Below are 12,283 nucleotides of genomic sequence, written 5' to 3'. Positions count from 1 at the left end.
GGCAGCTTCCACCTGGCTTTTCCAGCCCCTGACAGCCACTCAGCTAAGCCCTCCTCCACCTGAAAGGGCTGGGATTTCACAGCAGTGGTCTTTGTGGGGAGAGCATCCCTGAGGTGTGGGGGCAGGGATGGATGAGAGATGCAGGGGACCGGCAGGCTTGCACCCTCCCTGGGCGCTGCCTGCATCCTCTTTCCCAGCTAAGCTGCGCTGTCGGCGGCTCTTTCCTTTCTAGATTGCCGTGGAGGTGACCAAATCCTTCATCGAATACATCAAGAGCCAGCCGATTGTGTTTGAGGTGTTTGGGCACTACCAGCAGCACCCCTTCCCACCCCTCTGCAAGGACGTCCTGAGGTGGGCACACCAGGCTGCCTGGGGACCCAGAGGAAGGGTCAGGTGGTAGGGGGTGGCCCTGGGGCATAGGTGAAATTGGCCGTGTCTGGGGCTCCCTGGGGCTGCTTTAACCAAGCGGTTCTGTCTGCAGCCCATTGAGGCCGTCCCGGCGCCACTTCCCCCGTGTGATGCCGCTCTCCAAACCAGGTAGGGAACGTGGCCTCCTGCTCCTGTGCCCACCCATAGCCTGTGCTGGGTGTGGGGTCCCTTCCCCAGAGGGATCAGTTAGCACTCTAGGGGCACTACAAAACGTTCTGTGGGCCAGAGCACTTGAAAGCCCTTGGCACCCATTCCTGCAACACTTGCCAGATGCAGGCCCCATCCCATCTCCTGTAGCAGCAAGGGGAGGCTCCTCGCCCTGGGGGGCTCAGATGGCCACCCAGCCCTGCCCCCGGGGTGGCAGGGTCCCCACTCTGCACTGGCTGCTGAGGCTGCAGTCGCTGGGGTTTGGCTGTGCAGTGGGCACACCAGCACTGAGGGAGCCTCCCTGGGCTGTCCCTGAGCATGCTGTGTGGTTTGGGATGTGTCTGTGCCAAGGCTGCAGGTTCACACTGTGCATCCTCGGGGGGGTGAGGCCACATGCTGACATGCCTGCTGCCCCATGCTGGGGGGGGAGAAGGCAATCCAGTGGTCAGCAGGTCCCTGGGATGAGGTTCTTCTGCAGTCTCTGCATGTGTCCCTGCGGTCCCTGCCTGCTCTGCCCCTTCTCTGCTGCCACGTGCCTCACTCCCACTGCCAGTGGCAAGCTCACCCCCTTAGCTGTCTCTCTGACCTGCTGCAGTGCCTGCGACGAAGCTGAGCACCATGACTCGGCCCAGTGCTGGCCCCTGCCAGTGCAAGTATGACTTGATGGTCTTCTTCGAGATCTGTGAGCTGGAGGCCAATGGCGAGTAAGTCCTGCCAGGAAGGGGAGTGGGAGGGAGAGGAGAGGGAGGCAGTGGAAGATTTGCCCAGTGCTCTGCACCTCTGGGCAGGCTGGCAGGACTGTCACACTACTGTCCTCTCTTCCAGCTACATCCCTGCTGTTGTGGACCACCGTGGAGGGATGCCGTGCCATGGGACCTTCCTCCTGCACCAGGTACTCTCTCCCCAAGATGCTGTCCTGGCTCTGACTCCTGCTGGGACCTGTGTTAACCACTGTCCCTTCTCTCTGGCCTCACGGGTCTCAGGGCATCCAGAGGAGAATCACCGTCACCTTGGTGCACGAAACAGGCAGCCTCATCCGCTGGAAGGAAGTCAGGGAGCTAGTTGTGGGTAAGCCAAGCCAGACCCCAGCCCACCAAGCTTCCACGCGTCCTCTTGGGGCTCTTTTTCACCCATGTTCCCGTGTTCTATGTTCCCACGTGCGGCTTTTTGCCTCATCTCCCCTCCTGCTCTGCAATAGTAAGCAGCAGCTGCCCAGCAGGTCCCACTGGGACACTGTGGGCAGGACGCCCTGACCCTGCCATCGTGTCCAAGAGCTGGACCAAGATCTCCAGTGCAGAGTGGCCAAGCACTGGGCGACTGCTGCCTCTGACAGGAGGGTGGCAGGCAGGCAGGCTGCCCCTGCCCTCACAGGGACCCTCACCGGGCCACTGCCTGTCACCTAAGACCTGTCCCCGTGCTGTGTTTGCAGGTCGAATCCGGAACACCCCAGAAGCAGATGAGTCGCTCATTGACCCCAACATCCTGTCCCTCAACATCCTCTCCTCTGGCTACATCCACCCGTCTCAGGATGACCGGTGCGTGATGCTTCTTTTCCTGCCCTTCCCTCACTGTGGTAAGGGATGGAGTGGGACATGAGTAGCCCCTTGCTCCCCTGGAAGGCTCTTGGCCCCTCTGCAGGGTCCTGCTGACCCATTTCTGCCCTGAGTCAGGATTTTTCTGGAGCTGCAGAGGGTCTTGTGGTTCAGGGCTGTCAGCCCCCTTCCTCCTCCTCCCCAGGGCCTTGCCATGCTGGGTAGGGCACTCACTGCAGGGAGTTTGTGTCAGGGTCCTGCTCTCTGGTGCCAGCTAATGACTGCCTGGCACAGGGAGCCAGCTGGGGCTTGTATGGGGAGGATGTCTACACTCTGCAGCTGGGGGGGACCTGCCGCAAAGCGCTGTTTGTCCCATGTCCCAGCAAACTTGCTGGAAAGGCCCCTTGGCAGGTCCCTGTTTGTGTGGGAGTGATGCAGGAAAGCCATTCCCCATTGGCACGTGTGACTTTGGGAATGCCTCCCCTTCCTGCTTGTCCCAGGCAGTCGTGTCACTGAATCGTAGAACCACAGAGTGGTTTGGGTTGGAAGAGACCTCAAAGATCATCATCTTCCAGCCCCCCTGCTACAGGTAGGGACACCTTCCACTAGGTCAGGTTGCTTGGAGGTGTCCCTGCCGTAGGTTTGGCAGGGTGTGAAAGCAGCAGGGCTGGAAGGTTTTTTATCTCCACGATCTCCCTGGTACGATCTCCCTGGCTGGGTCCGGCGGTGGCAGGGGGAGTAGTGGGTGTGGAAGGCAGAGTTCTTCTCTGCAGCAGGGCTGCTGGTGAGACTCGGGGGACTGGCGGGGGTCTCTGGCCAAGAACGTGTGTTGTGGGCAGCCACGTCAAGACAGGGATGGTCGTTGCCAGCACAGGGAGCAGCAAGACTAATCCTTGGCCGTGCATATGGTGGTTGCTGGTGTAGGAGCATCCTGGCAAGGAATGGGGACCGCTTTTCCCCATGTTTTCTTTGTGATCAACATTGACACAAGAGGGCCTGGCCCAAGGCAGGTGGTGTTGGGGAGAATGATGGGGGTTCTGGATGGGAGGTGCTACCTTGAGCACTCCATGGGGCAGCTTCTGGACATGGCAGAGTGACAGGAATACAGTACCTGGGCAGCAGAGCTGAGTCCTGGGGTCAGCATGCATGCGAGTCTCAGATCTGAAGACTGTTACAGCCTTGGGGATGCAGAAGGAGGCCAGATGGGGATGGGCAGGCAAGGAGAGCCTGGCCTGGTGGTGCAGCGATGGTATTTTTGCTGGGAGCTGGGTTATTGTGGCGCCTGTGGGCTCCTGGGGCTGTGCTGTCTTGTGTCAGCTCCTGGTCTGGCCAGTTGATCCCGGATGCAGCCAGATGGGATCTTCAGCATCTTTAGGGTAGCCTGGCAGGAAGGATGTGCCTCCTGCCCGCCTTCTGCCCCACAGGTCCTGGAGGACAAGGGGACACATCTGGGGTTGGGGGGATGTTTGTGGAGAGAAGCAGGGAGATGAGGGGCTCGGATTTTGCACCGGCACGCTCAGAGGGTCTGTGCCTCAGGGGCAGCCCCGATTTGGGGGCAGGCTGGCGCGCATGCCGTATCCATCCCATATCCATCCCATGGAGCCTGCCCGTGGTTGGGCAGGGAGGAGGGGGCGGCCAGCTGCCCATGAGGCACTAGCCACAGTGCCCCCGTTTCCACCCCGCATGCAGATGCACATGCTTCGCTCCGCAGGTGCAAGGACAGGCAGGGGGAAGGCAGTGGGCAGAGCCAGTGCCCACTTCACCGCTTGTGCTCCCCGCTTTGCTTTCTTGTGTCATGCAGCCTCCATCGCCTGGAGCAGCCCCAGCTCCCGCGCTGCAGCTCTCCCAGCCCCCCGGGGCTGCTCCGGAAGAGGCTGGGAGAGCCGTCCTGCTCCCTCCATCTCCGCACCGAGCGCCCAGCGAGCAGGCACGGGGAGCAGTGCCCAGGGTCCCCCTCGCTTCCCTCAGCTGCTGCAGCCCATCTGAGCCCACACTAACCATGTAATTGTTTTGTGTTTTCGCAGGCAGTTTCTTGATTCGGATATGCCTAGGTATTATTTGTTTCCATTGGTTTTATTTTCACACTTCCCCTTCCTCTCTCCCTTCTTTCTTTCTTTCTACCCCCTCGCCTCGGCACGCTCACTCCTGCCAGAGGCAGCACTTGGACATCCAGCCTGTCATCCCTCCACACGCCCCATCCCTCCTCCCTCCTGCCCTGGCACCTCTTGCTCACTCAGCCCCTTCTGCTGTTCGTCTGAGCCACGCTCTGGCTGGCTGCCGCTCCCCCTCGCACGCCTGCGTCCCCGTTGCCTGATCTGGGGTTTATTCTTGCTTTTTCACTTCGCTACTCTCCCATCTCTCTGGCATCTGGCACTGAGTGTGCCAGACCCTTGCTGTCTCCCACCCCAGCCCCAGTTTGGCCCTGGTGCTCCTCGGAGTTGTTGCAGGGCGGCGTGACTGCCGGGGAGTTTTGGGGCGCCCCAGCCCGGCGGCATTGGTGTGGCAGCGCTGCCCACCCCGTGCGCGGCTGTAGGTGTAGCTGTAGGTGTGGCATACGGGCAGTGTGTCTGTACACAACTGCAGCTGTGGGTGCACACCCCACACGTGGCAGGTACCCCAGTGCAAGTGGCAGTTTGGGGACTGGGGCTCACGGGGGCCGTGCTGTGAGCCTGGTGTGCGGCGTGTGGGGGAGACCCGCCAGGCCCAGGGGAGTGCCACCAGCCTCCGGACAGGAGCATTGCCCCTGGAGGAGGGAGGGGCTGTCCCATCTCTGTGCCCCGCGGCGGAAGAAGAGGGTGATGTGTCTGGGAGACAAAGGAGGGGATGTCCTGAGCCCTGGTGGGCTCCATAACTTTGTGCCTGGGAGGTTGTCCTCCCTGCCACAGCTCAAAGTTGGTTCTCAGAGATATCCAAGGGCAGAGCTGTCCCTCTGGCAGTACCCTGTCCCTGGCAGGGTGCAGGGGGATGGGTACAGCATGGATACAGCCCCGCCACTGCAGGAGAGGTGGGCTCACACTAGCGCTGCCCGTGGTCTCTCAGCACAGTGATGCTCTCCCTGAAGACCAGGGGATGGGCCAAGAAATCACCTGCTGCGTGTGTGGGGGTGGGACAGCTGGTCCCTTGCAACTGGCACCATCCCAGGGGACTGTGCTGGGTTGGCAGTTCTTGCCCTGGGATGGCATGAGGGCAGAGCTAAGGGGGTAGGAAGCACATGTGCTTGCTTCCCAGATGCTGGACTGTGAAGAAAGTGGGAGGCAGAGAGTTTTCACCCAGGTGGGTAAGCCTCTGTCTGCCCTCGCCAAGCTCCTTCTGGGTTCCCATTTGGGGTCCAGCTAGGCAGGAGCTCCCTTGGCCAGCGGTGCTAATACAGGGTGAGGGGCTCTTCTGACCTGTCATTTTTCTGTGTGTGTACGTGTGTGTGTTTGTCCTTGGGTCGCCTTCCACTTAAAGCATTTCGTTGGGAAATGACACTAGGTATTTCACGCGCACCTGCTCGGTCTGGTCCCTCCTGCTTTTCTCTCTTTCCCCTTTGTCTCCTCCCTTTGCTTTTTGCTCCTTCCCCCCTCCCTGAGGGTCCTCTTTTCCTCCTCCTTGGAAAGCGCTCTCATCTAAAGCAACCTGTGTCTGCAAAGCAATCCTTCGCCTTGGCTCTGTCTCAACACGGGGGTTAATGTATTTTATACACCTTCTGAAAGCATCACTCTCCCTCTTCTTCCGATGTGTGGGCAATTGCAGTCTAGAGCCTCTCCCTGCTCCCACTGGCTGCTCCAGCTCTCATTAAAATTGCCCCTCAGCCTCCTGGATGCTGCTCTGGGGACGTGCTGAAGTGTCCTCCTTGAGACATGGCTGAGCCACAGCTTCCTGAGGATGCTCAGGCAGGAGCTGGGGCCACGGCGGCTCTAGGTGGCCTTGGGGAGTGAGTGTCCCATAAAGCCAAGGCTGGTCTGGGAGGGAGCCTAGGAGCAGGGCAGGGGGTGAAATGGGGATCCTCCATGCTCTAGCACCGGAGCCTCCTCCTGCTTCCCCCACCCTCGGTTGCTTGACCCAAGGAGGGTAGCTGCCACTCTTGCTCAGGGTGGCTGTGCCATCCTCTGTGGAAACCCTTAGGCATGGGTGAGTGGGCTCCCCTGCTCCTCCTCCCAGCCTGGGAGCCATGGAAAACAGAGCTAGGGGCCTGAGGCAGCAGGGTGGGACTGGGGCTGGCGGTCAGGGCAGAGTAGGAGCCAGGGGAGACAGCCTTACAGGGCCCAGCCACCAAGTCATGGTCCCTGGCTTCTCGCTGTGGCCCAGGGCTGGCACACAGGTAGCCCTGGGGAGTGGCACCTGAGTGGGGGGGCTGTGCTCCCAGGGGTGGGCTGGCAGCACCCCCCAGTGCTGAACATCCTCCTTCCTTTCCCTTCTGGCCATCTTCACCTGAGTGGCAACGGCTGCTTCGGGTGGGGCGCAAGCAGGGCCAGAGGGGGCTCTGTGTCCCAGGCTGGACAGTGGGACTGGCCCAGGCACACTGGGGGTGGCAGCCCCCTGCTCTGAGCACGGGGTGGGGCATGAACCCTCCTTTGCCCTCCTTTGCCTTCCCAGCCTGCTCTGCCTTGCCTGCACCCCAGCTGAGCCCCCACTCTTCCCATGGTCCCTCCTCCCTGAAATTCCAGTCCATCGGCCATTTCAAGGGTGCCATGTCTCCCTCCCACCACGCCTTGTGCCCTTTGCCTTGAGCTGTGTCCTCTGGCGTGGCTGTCCCCGTCTGTCCCTGCTGCGCATGCATGTCCGTGTGTCCTTGCAGGCCTGCGCAGCGCTGCAGGGGGGATGATGGCATCTCCTTGCTCACCTGCCGAGGATTCCAGGGCGGTCATCTCACCAGCTCCCTTGTTTTCTCGGCAGGACTTTCTACCAGTTTGAGGCAGCGTGGGATAGCTCTATGCACAACTCGCTGCTGCTCAACCGTGTCACTCCGTATCGGGAGAAGATCTACATCACTCTGTCAGCCTACATCGAGGCAAGGACCTTGGCTGGGGTTGTTACATGCCAGTAAAGTCTGGTTTTTCCCATCAGGGTTCAGCCAGCATGAACCCCTCCTTAGCCAGCACTTACTGGGTGCAGGGTTCAACCTGGTGCTTGGGGGCCCTCTGGGAAGTGGAAACTGCTGGGCACAGATGTGCTTGACTGCCACCCTGCAGTCCACTGACGCCTGCCCCTGCCCTGCTGCAGATGGAGAACTGCACTCAGCCTGCTGTCATCACCAAAGACTTCTGCATGGTTTTCTATTCTCGGGACGCCAAGCTTCCTGCCTCCCGCTCCATCCGCAACCTCTTCGGCAGCGGCAGCCTGCGAGCTTCGGAGAGGTACCAGGGCGCTCCTGTCTTTCACAGGGAGGAGACCCATCACCCAGGGACTGGGAGCTCTCCCAGGGCATCCCAGAAGCCTGGGTGAAATCAGCGGGTTGTGGGGATGGGGCAGAGCCTGTGACACTTCATCTCTCTTTGCTCACAGCAACCGTGTGACAGGAGTCTACGAGCTCAGCCTGTGCCGTGTGGCTGATGCTGGCAGCCCAGGTGGGTGCTGTGCCTCTGCCCAGGTGTTATCTGGACCCGGGAGGCACCGCTGGGCATTAGGGTTGGGGCTGTGCGTTTGTCCCCAGCTGTGTGTCTGTGCCTCCAGGCATGCAGCGGCGGCGCCGGCGTGTGCTGGACACCTCGGTAGCCTATGTGCGGGGAGAGGAGAACCTGGCGGGCTGGCGGCCCCGCAGCGACAGCCTCATCCTCGACCACCAGTGGGAGCTGGAGAAACTCAGCCTGCTGCAAGAAGTAAGAGCCTGGGCTAGAAACAGGCTGAAACTGTGCGATTCACAGCTCAGCAGCCCCGAGCTCTCCTGGCTGTGGGAGGAGGCAGGAGCAGGGCTGTGCTGCCAGTGCTCCTGTGCATCGCTGCTAGCCCGGTCTCAGCAGACCTAAAGCTGTAGAGCAGGTGGGGTTAAGAAGGGCTGGGCAGGGGGGAAGTGGCCACCCCTAAGCCTGGCTGACTGTGCCCAGGTGGAGAAGACAAGGCACTACCTGCTGCTGCGCGAGAAGCTTGAGACGACGCAGCGCCTGGGCCTGGACACTCTGTCCCCCTGCTCCAGTGAGGACTCCGAGTCCCGAAGCGCTTCCTGTGTCTCCTCCCCACTCTCTGCTGATGGAGCCCCTGAGGGCCGCACCTCTCCTGCTGAGACCCCCAGTGAAAGGCAGAAGGAGCTGGCCGTGAAGGTACCATCCTACAGCATCCCCAGCTTCCAGGGATGAAGCCAGGGAGTGGGGGGGTTTGGCAGGAGAAAGTCCAAGTGGGGTGGGAGGAGGAAGGTGCCTCATGCCCCACCATACTCTTCCTCTCTCTGCAGTGCTTGCGTCTGCTCACGCACACCTTCAACAGGGAGTACAGCCACAGCCACGTCTGCATTAGCGCCAGCGAGAGCAAGGTACTGCTGTCCCGGGCTCTGCTGGGCCAGTGGGAGCTGGGAGGGATGTGTGGCTGGGCAGGGGCCAGGTGGGCACTATGGCATTAGTCATCCCTGCTCCTGAGGTCTCTGCTCCCTCTGCCTGCCCTGGGGTTCCCGGAGCTGGTGGCTCTCAGAACTGTGCCAGGAGAGAACTCTGCTGGCTGGGTGTCTCTCCTCTCCTCATATGGACAGAAGCCTGGTCCTTTGCCTGTGCCTGGCTTTGTGGAGAAACGCTAGTCCACACCTCCATTCCTCCACAGCTGTCCGAAATGTCCGTGACCTTGATGAGAGACCCCTCCATGCCAGTTCTTGGAGTAACCACTCTCACCCCCTCCTCAACCTGCCCCTCACTGGTGGAAGGGCGTTGCAATGCCATGGAGGTCAGGTAAGAAGTTGCCTGTCGTCCCCCAAGCAGCTGTATCTCTGGGAGACTGTCCTGGACAATGGATGTTGCCTAGCCATCCCTCTTCCTACACTCCAGTCTCTCCTCCTTCCCCAGGCCCGCCCAGGTCTCCTCCAGGGCAGAGAGCCCTGACCTGGAACCTCTGGTAGAAGGAGAGCAAAAGAAGTCCCCAGCCCGCCGGCCTGAAGAGGAGAAGGAGCCCCAGCGTTTGCTGGTGCCTGACATCCAGGAGATCCGAGTCAGGTGAGAGAGACTGGGGCAGCCAGTCAGGGGAGCACCTATGGGCATGGGGGTACCATAACCTGCCATTGCCAGCTCCTTGTGGTCTATATCCCACGCTGACCTCGGTCCCTTCTGCAGCCCCATCGTCTCCAAGAAGGGCTACCTGCACTTCCTGGAACCCCACACCAACGGGTGGGTGAAGCGCTTCGTGGTGGTTAGGCGCCCCTACGTCTACATCTACAACTCGGACAAAGATGCCGTTGAGAGGGCCATACTCAACCTCTCCAAGGCCCAGGTGGAATACAGTGAGGACCAGCAGGCCATGCTCAAGGTAGGGCACCAGGAGCCAGCCCCTCTGCATGCCCCTCCCGGTCCAGGGGACTCAGCCCTGGCTCTCCCCAGCAGACCCCGAACACGTTTGCGGTGTGCACGGAGCACCGGGGCATCCTGCTGCAGGCGAGCAGTGACAAGGACATGCACGACTGGCTGTATGCCTTCAACCCTCTCCTGGCTGGATCCATAAGGTACTAGGGGTAGCTGGGGGCAGGAGGGTGTGGAGAAGCCATGGGGGGGTCTGTGGGCAGCCAAGTATTCTCCCTGCCCTGCTCTCAGTGCTTTCCCTGCCGTAGTCCACAGCCAGGTGTGGGGACCATCTCTTGTGCAGAGCTGTGCTTGGACGGACTCTGAGCCAGCAAAGCTTGGCTTTTGATTTCAGCTCCTCCCCATTTAAATGCTTCAATCTAGGGCCAGATCCCAGCTGGCACAGAGGCATCCTTGTGCTGAGTTCAAAGCAACATCCGTGCCTGGTGGCAGGGACACTGGCCTGTCACTGTTCTTGCAGCCCTCTCACTGAGTTTTTGAGACTGTGAGGAAACCTCCCTGTCTGACCATCCAGGAGCTGCTCTTGCAGTCACCCCCACACTGAGAGCTGGGACTGAGGCCCCTTCACAGTGGGCGGTTCTGGTGAGCTGATGGGTGCCCTGCTTGACTCCCCACACAAACCACACTCAGGCAGTCAGAGCAGGTTTCCCATAGCAGAATCTCAGACATCTCAATCCTTAAAATAATGTAATCATTGTGCAATAACAAAATAACAGCTCGAGCTGGTGGCTCCGAGGAAGGACCCTGAGCAAAGGAACCCCTGGGCTTTCATGCCCTTTCAGTCTAAGGGTGTGAAAGTCTGGGGTCCTTGGCTCCTGCTGTGTCTCTCAGTGTCTGGTCACCTAGCTGAACCACAGGTCCCTGTGTCCTTTGTTATGGAAGGGGTCGGTCGTTCAGGACCTCTTGTCAGAGGCTGCTGCCACCCAGAGTTCAATCTGCAGCTCACACTGCAGCTGCATACCGAGCTACCTGCACTGAATGTGTTCACTCCTCAACAAGACCATCTCACGAGTTCTTGAGAGCATCTCGTGGAGTTCTTAAGGGCATCTCCTGGAGTTCTGAAGAGCATCTTACATGATAGGACTAGGGGAGTGGGAATAAATGCACAGAAATGTGTGTGCTCTGGCTGAAGAGACATTAATCCTGTGTCCCTCCAGCTCAGCCTGGAGACGGGACACTGAACCTGGGAGTCCACACTCCACCTCCTTGTCCACATCTCTTAACACCTTTTGTCCCTTGTTTTCCAAATCAGATCCAAGCTGTCCAGAAGGAGAACAGCCCAGATGAGAATCTAACCTGAAAAACACCCTTCACCTCATCCGTCTGCCAACAGGATCAAAATAGCTGATTCTGTCTGAAGACTCCCCATGTTAACGTCTGATCTCTCACACCATCTGCTGCCCCAGCTCTCTGCTCCATGGAAGGATCTGTCTCGATTCACACCTTCACAGGGGAAACTCACTTCTGTTTGTAGCTGCAAAAGTCTGGACCTGCCTGGGCAGGATTCCTTGCGCACGTGCCATCTTCTGCCCTTCCCCCCCATGGGTGACCTTCATGTCACTCCTTCTAATGCTCCACAAAGGTCCCCAGCAGAGGGGAGGGAGTGAGGAGGATGGTTTCAGCTAAAAGCTGGTCTTTGATCTACAGAGGTGGGAGTGCAGTAAAGCTCGGAGGTGGGAGAGCAGGAGGAATTGCCCCCAGGCAAAGGGAAAGTGGTAATTTAGGTGTGGGGATCTCCTAGTTTACTGATGTTTCTGCAAGAGACAGCAGAGTAAGATCAGTCAGTACTTCAAGATTATATTTATAAAGTATTTATTTCTATTTACATCACAAAAATCCCGTAAGTTGAGTCCTGGCCCCTGGCCAATGCCTCCCCCTAGCAGGGGAGAGCCTTGGTGTGGTGGGCTGTGGTTCTGGAGATGCCTTCCCTGGTCATCCCTGGTTTGTGCTGGCAGCAGAGCTCTCGCCCTCGCTCCCCACCCTCCCCCAGCCATCTACTTTGCCCTCCCCTGCCGCTTAAACTGCTCCTCCCCTGAGCGCTGGCTGGACAGCCCACCATGTCTTCCCAAAGGAGGCAATTCCCACCTGCCCCATCTACCTCTGGGAAGGAGGAGCCCACCACCTCGGCCGGCCAGAGCACCACATCCATGCAGATGGGTCACTGCACTTTAGAGCCTGGTCCTGCTGGAGGGAAACGGAGGGCTCTGGCAACAGCTCTGCCTGTCACCCCATGCTGGGCTGCCCTTCCCAACCAAAAGCACGTGGGCTACCTTTGCTACCCTGGCCTGGGACCCCAGGGTGGCTTTTCCAAAGGGGTTCCCCACTCTTAGCGCAGGATGCCAAGGGTCCCATCCCTGCAGGGAGTGTGGAGGTTCAGGTGGCTACCTCCAAAACAGGAAGGGAAAATTCCTCCGGAGCTGGGGCTAGGCATGACCATCCCAAACCACAGGATACTTGTTGCCCTTTCCCCAAAGGGCTTGCACATCCCTTTTCCCCCCAGCAGGATGACAAATTCAAAGCAGGTTGTAGGGGCAGGGAAGAGGCTGGCCTGGGGGCGTCAGGGTGAGGATGAGGCTTCTTTTTTTCTGTTGTAGCTGGGGTTTTCTCACTCCTCTTCCTCTGCTGCAGAAGTGAGCATTCACTTCCCCCCACCCTGCCTCCATCAGTGTGTTAATCCAGGAGCTTCCCCACGTTGGGGGT

At 59.6% G+C, this 12,283-nt stretch overlaps 1 protein-coding gene across 1 annotated transcript in view; it reads left to right on the top strand.

Annotated features, from left to right (window-relative positions):
• The window catches only part of LOC103800145 (kinesin-like protein KIF1A), a gene marked incomplete at its 5' end in the record, with an annotated part of 11,991 nt that extends 648 nt beyond the window's left edge, over positions 1–11,343 (top strand). The window contains 17 exons of the mRNA XM_009072511.1: positions 233–351; positions 482–537; positions 1,172–1,280; positions 1,402–1,468; positions 1,560–1,644; positions 2,006–2,111; positions 6,987–7,101; positions 7,314–7,447; positions 7,596–7,657; positions 7,764–7,909; positions 8,135–8,347; positions 8,479–8,556; positions 8,838–8,962; positions 9,077–9,223; positions 9,341–9,533; positions 9,608–9,726; positions 10,836–11,343. Coding sequence (XP_009070759.1) covers positions 233–351; positions 482–537; positions 1,172–1,280; positions 1,402–1,468; positions 1,560–1,644; positions 2,006–2,111; positions 6,987–7,101; positions 7,314–7,447; positions 7,596–7,657; positions 7,764–7,909; positions 8,135–8,347; positions 8,479–8,556; positions 8,838–8,962; positions 9,077–9,223; positions 9,341–9,533; positions 9,608–9,726; positions 10,836–10,878 — 1,917 coding nt within the window. The remainder of the gene's footprint in view (positions 1–232; positions 352–481; positions 538–1,171; positions 1,281–1,401; positions 1,469–1,559; positions 1,645–2,005; positions 2,112–6,986; positions 7,102–7,313; positions 7,448–7,595; positions 7,658–7,763; positions 7,910–8,134; positions 8,348–8,478; positions 8,557–8,837; positions 8,963–9,076; positions 9,224–9,340; positions 9,534–9,607; positions 9,727–10,835) is intronic.
• Positions 11,344–12,283: the final 940 nt, after the last annotated feature.

This window comes from Acanthisitta chloris, unplaced genomic scaffold, assembly GCF_000695815.1.
Source record: "Acanthisitta chloris isolate BGI_N310 unplaced genomic scaffold, ASM69581v1 scaffold4194, whole genome shotgun sequence".
Lineage (NCBI taxonomy): Eukaryota > Metazoa > Chordata > Aves > Passeriformes > Acanthisittidae > Acanthisitta > Acanthisitta chloris.
The sequence above is the reverse complement of the archived record's forward strand: the minus strand, read 5'-3'. Positions and strand labels throughout refer to the sequence as shown.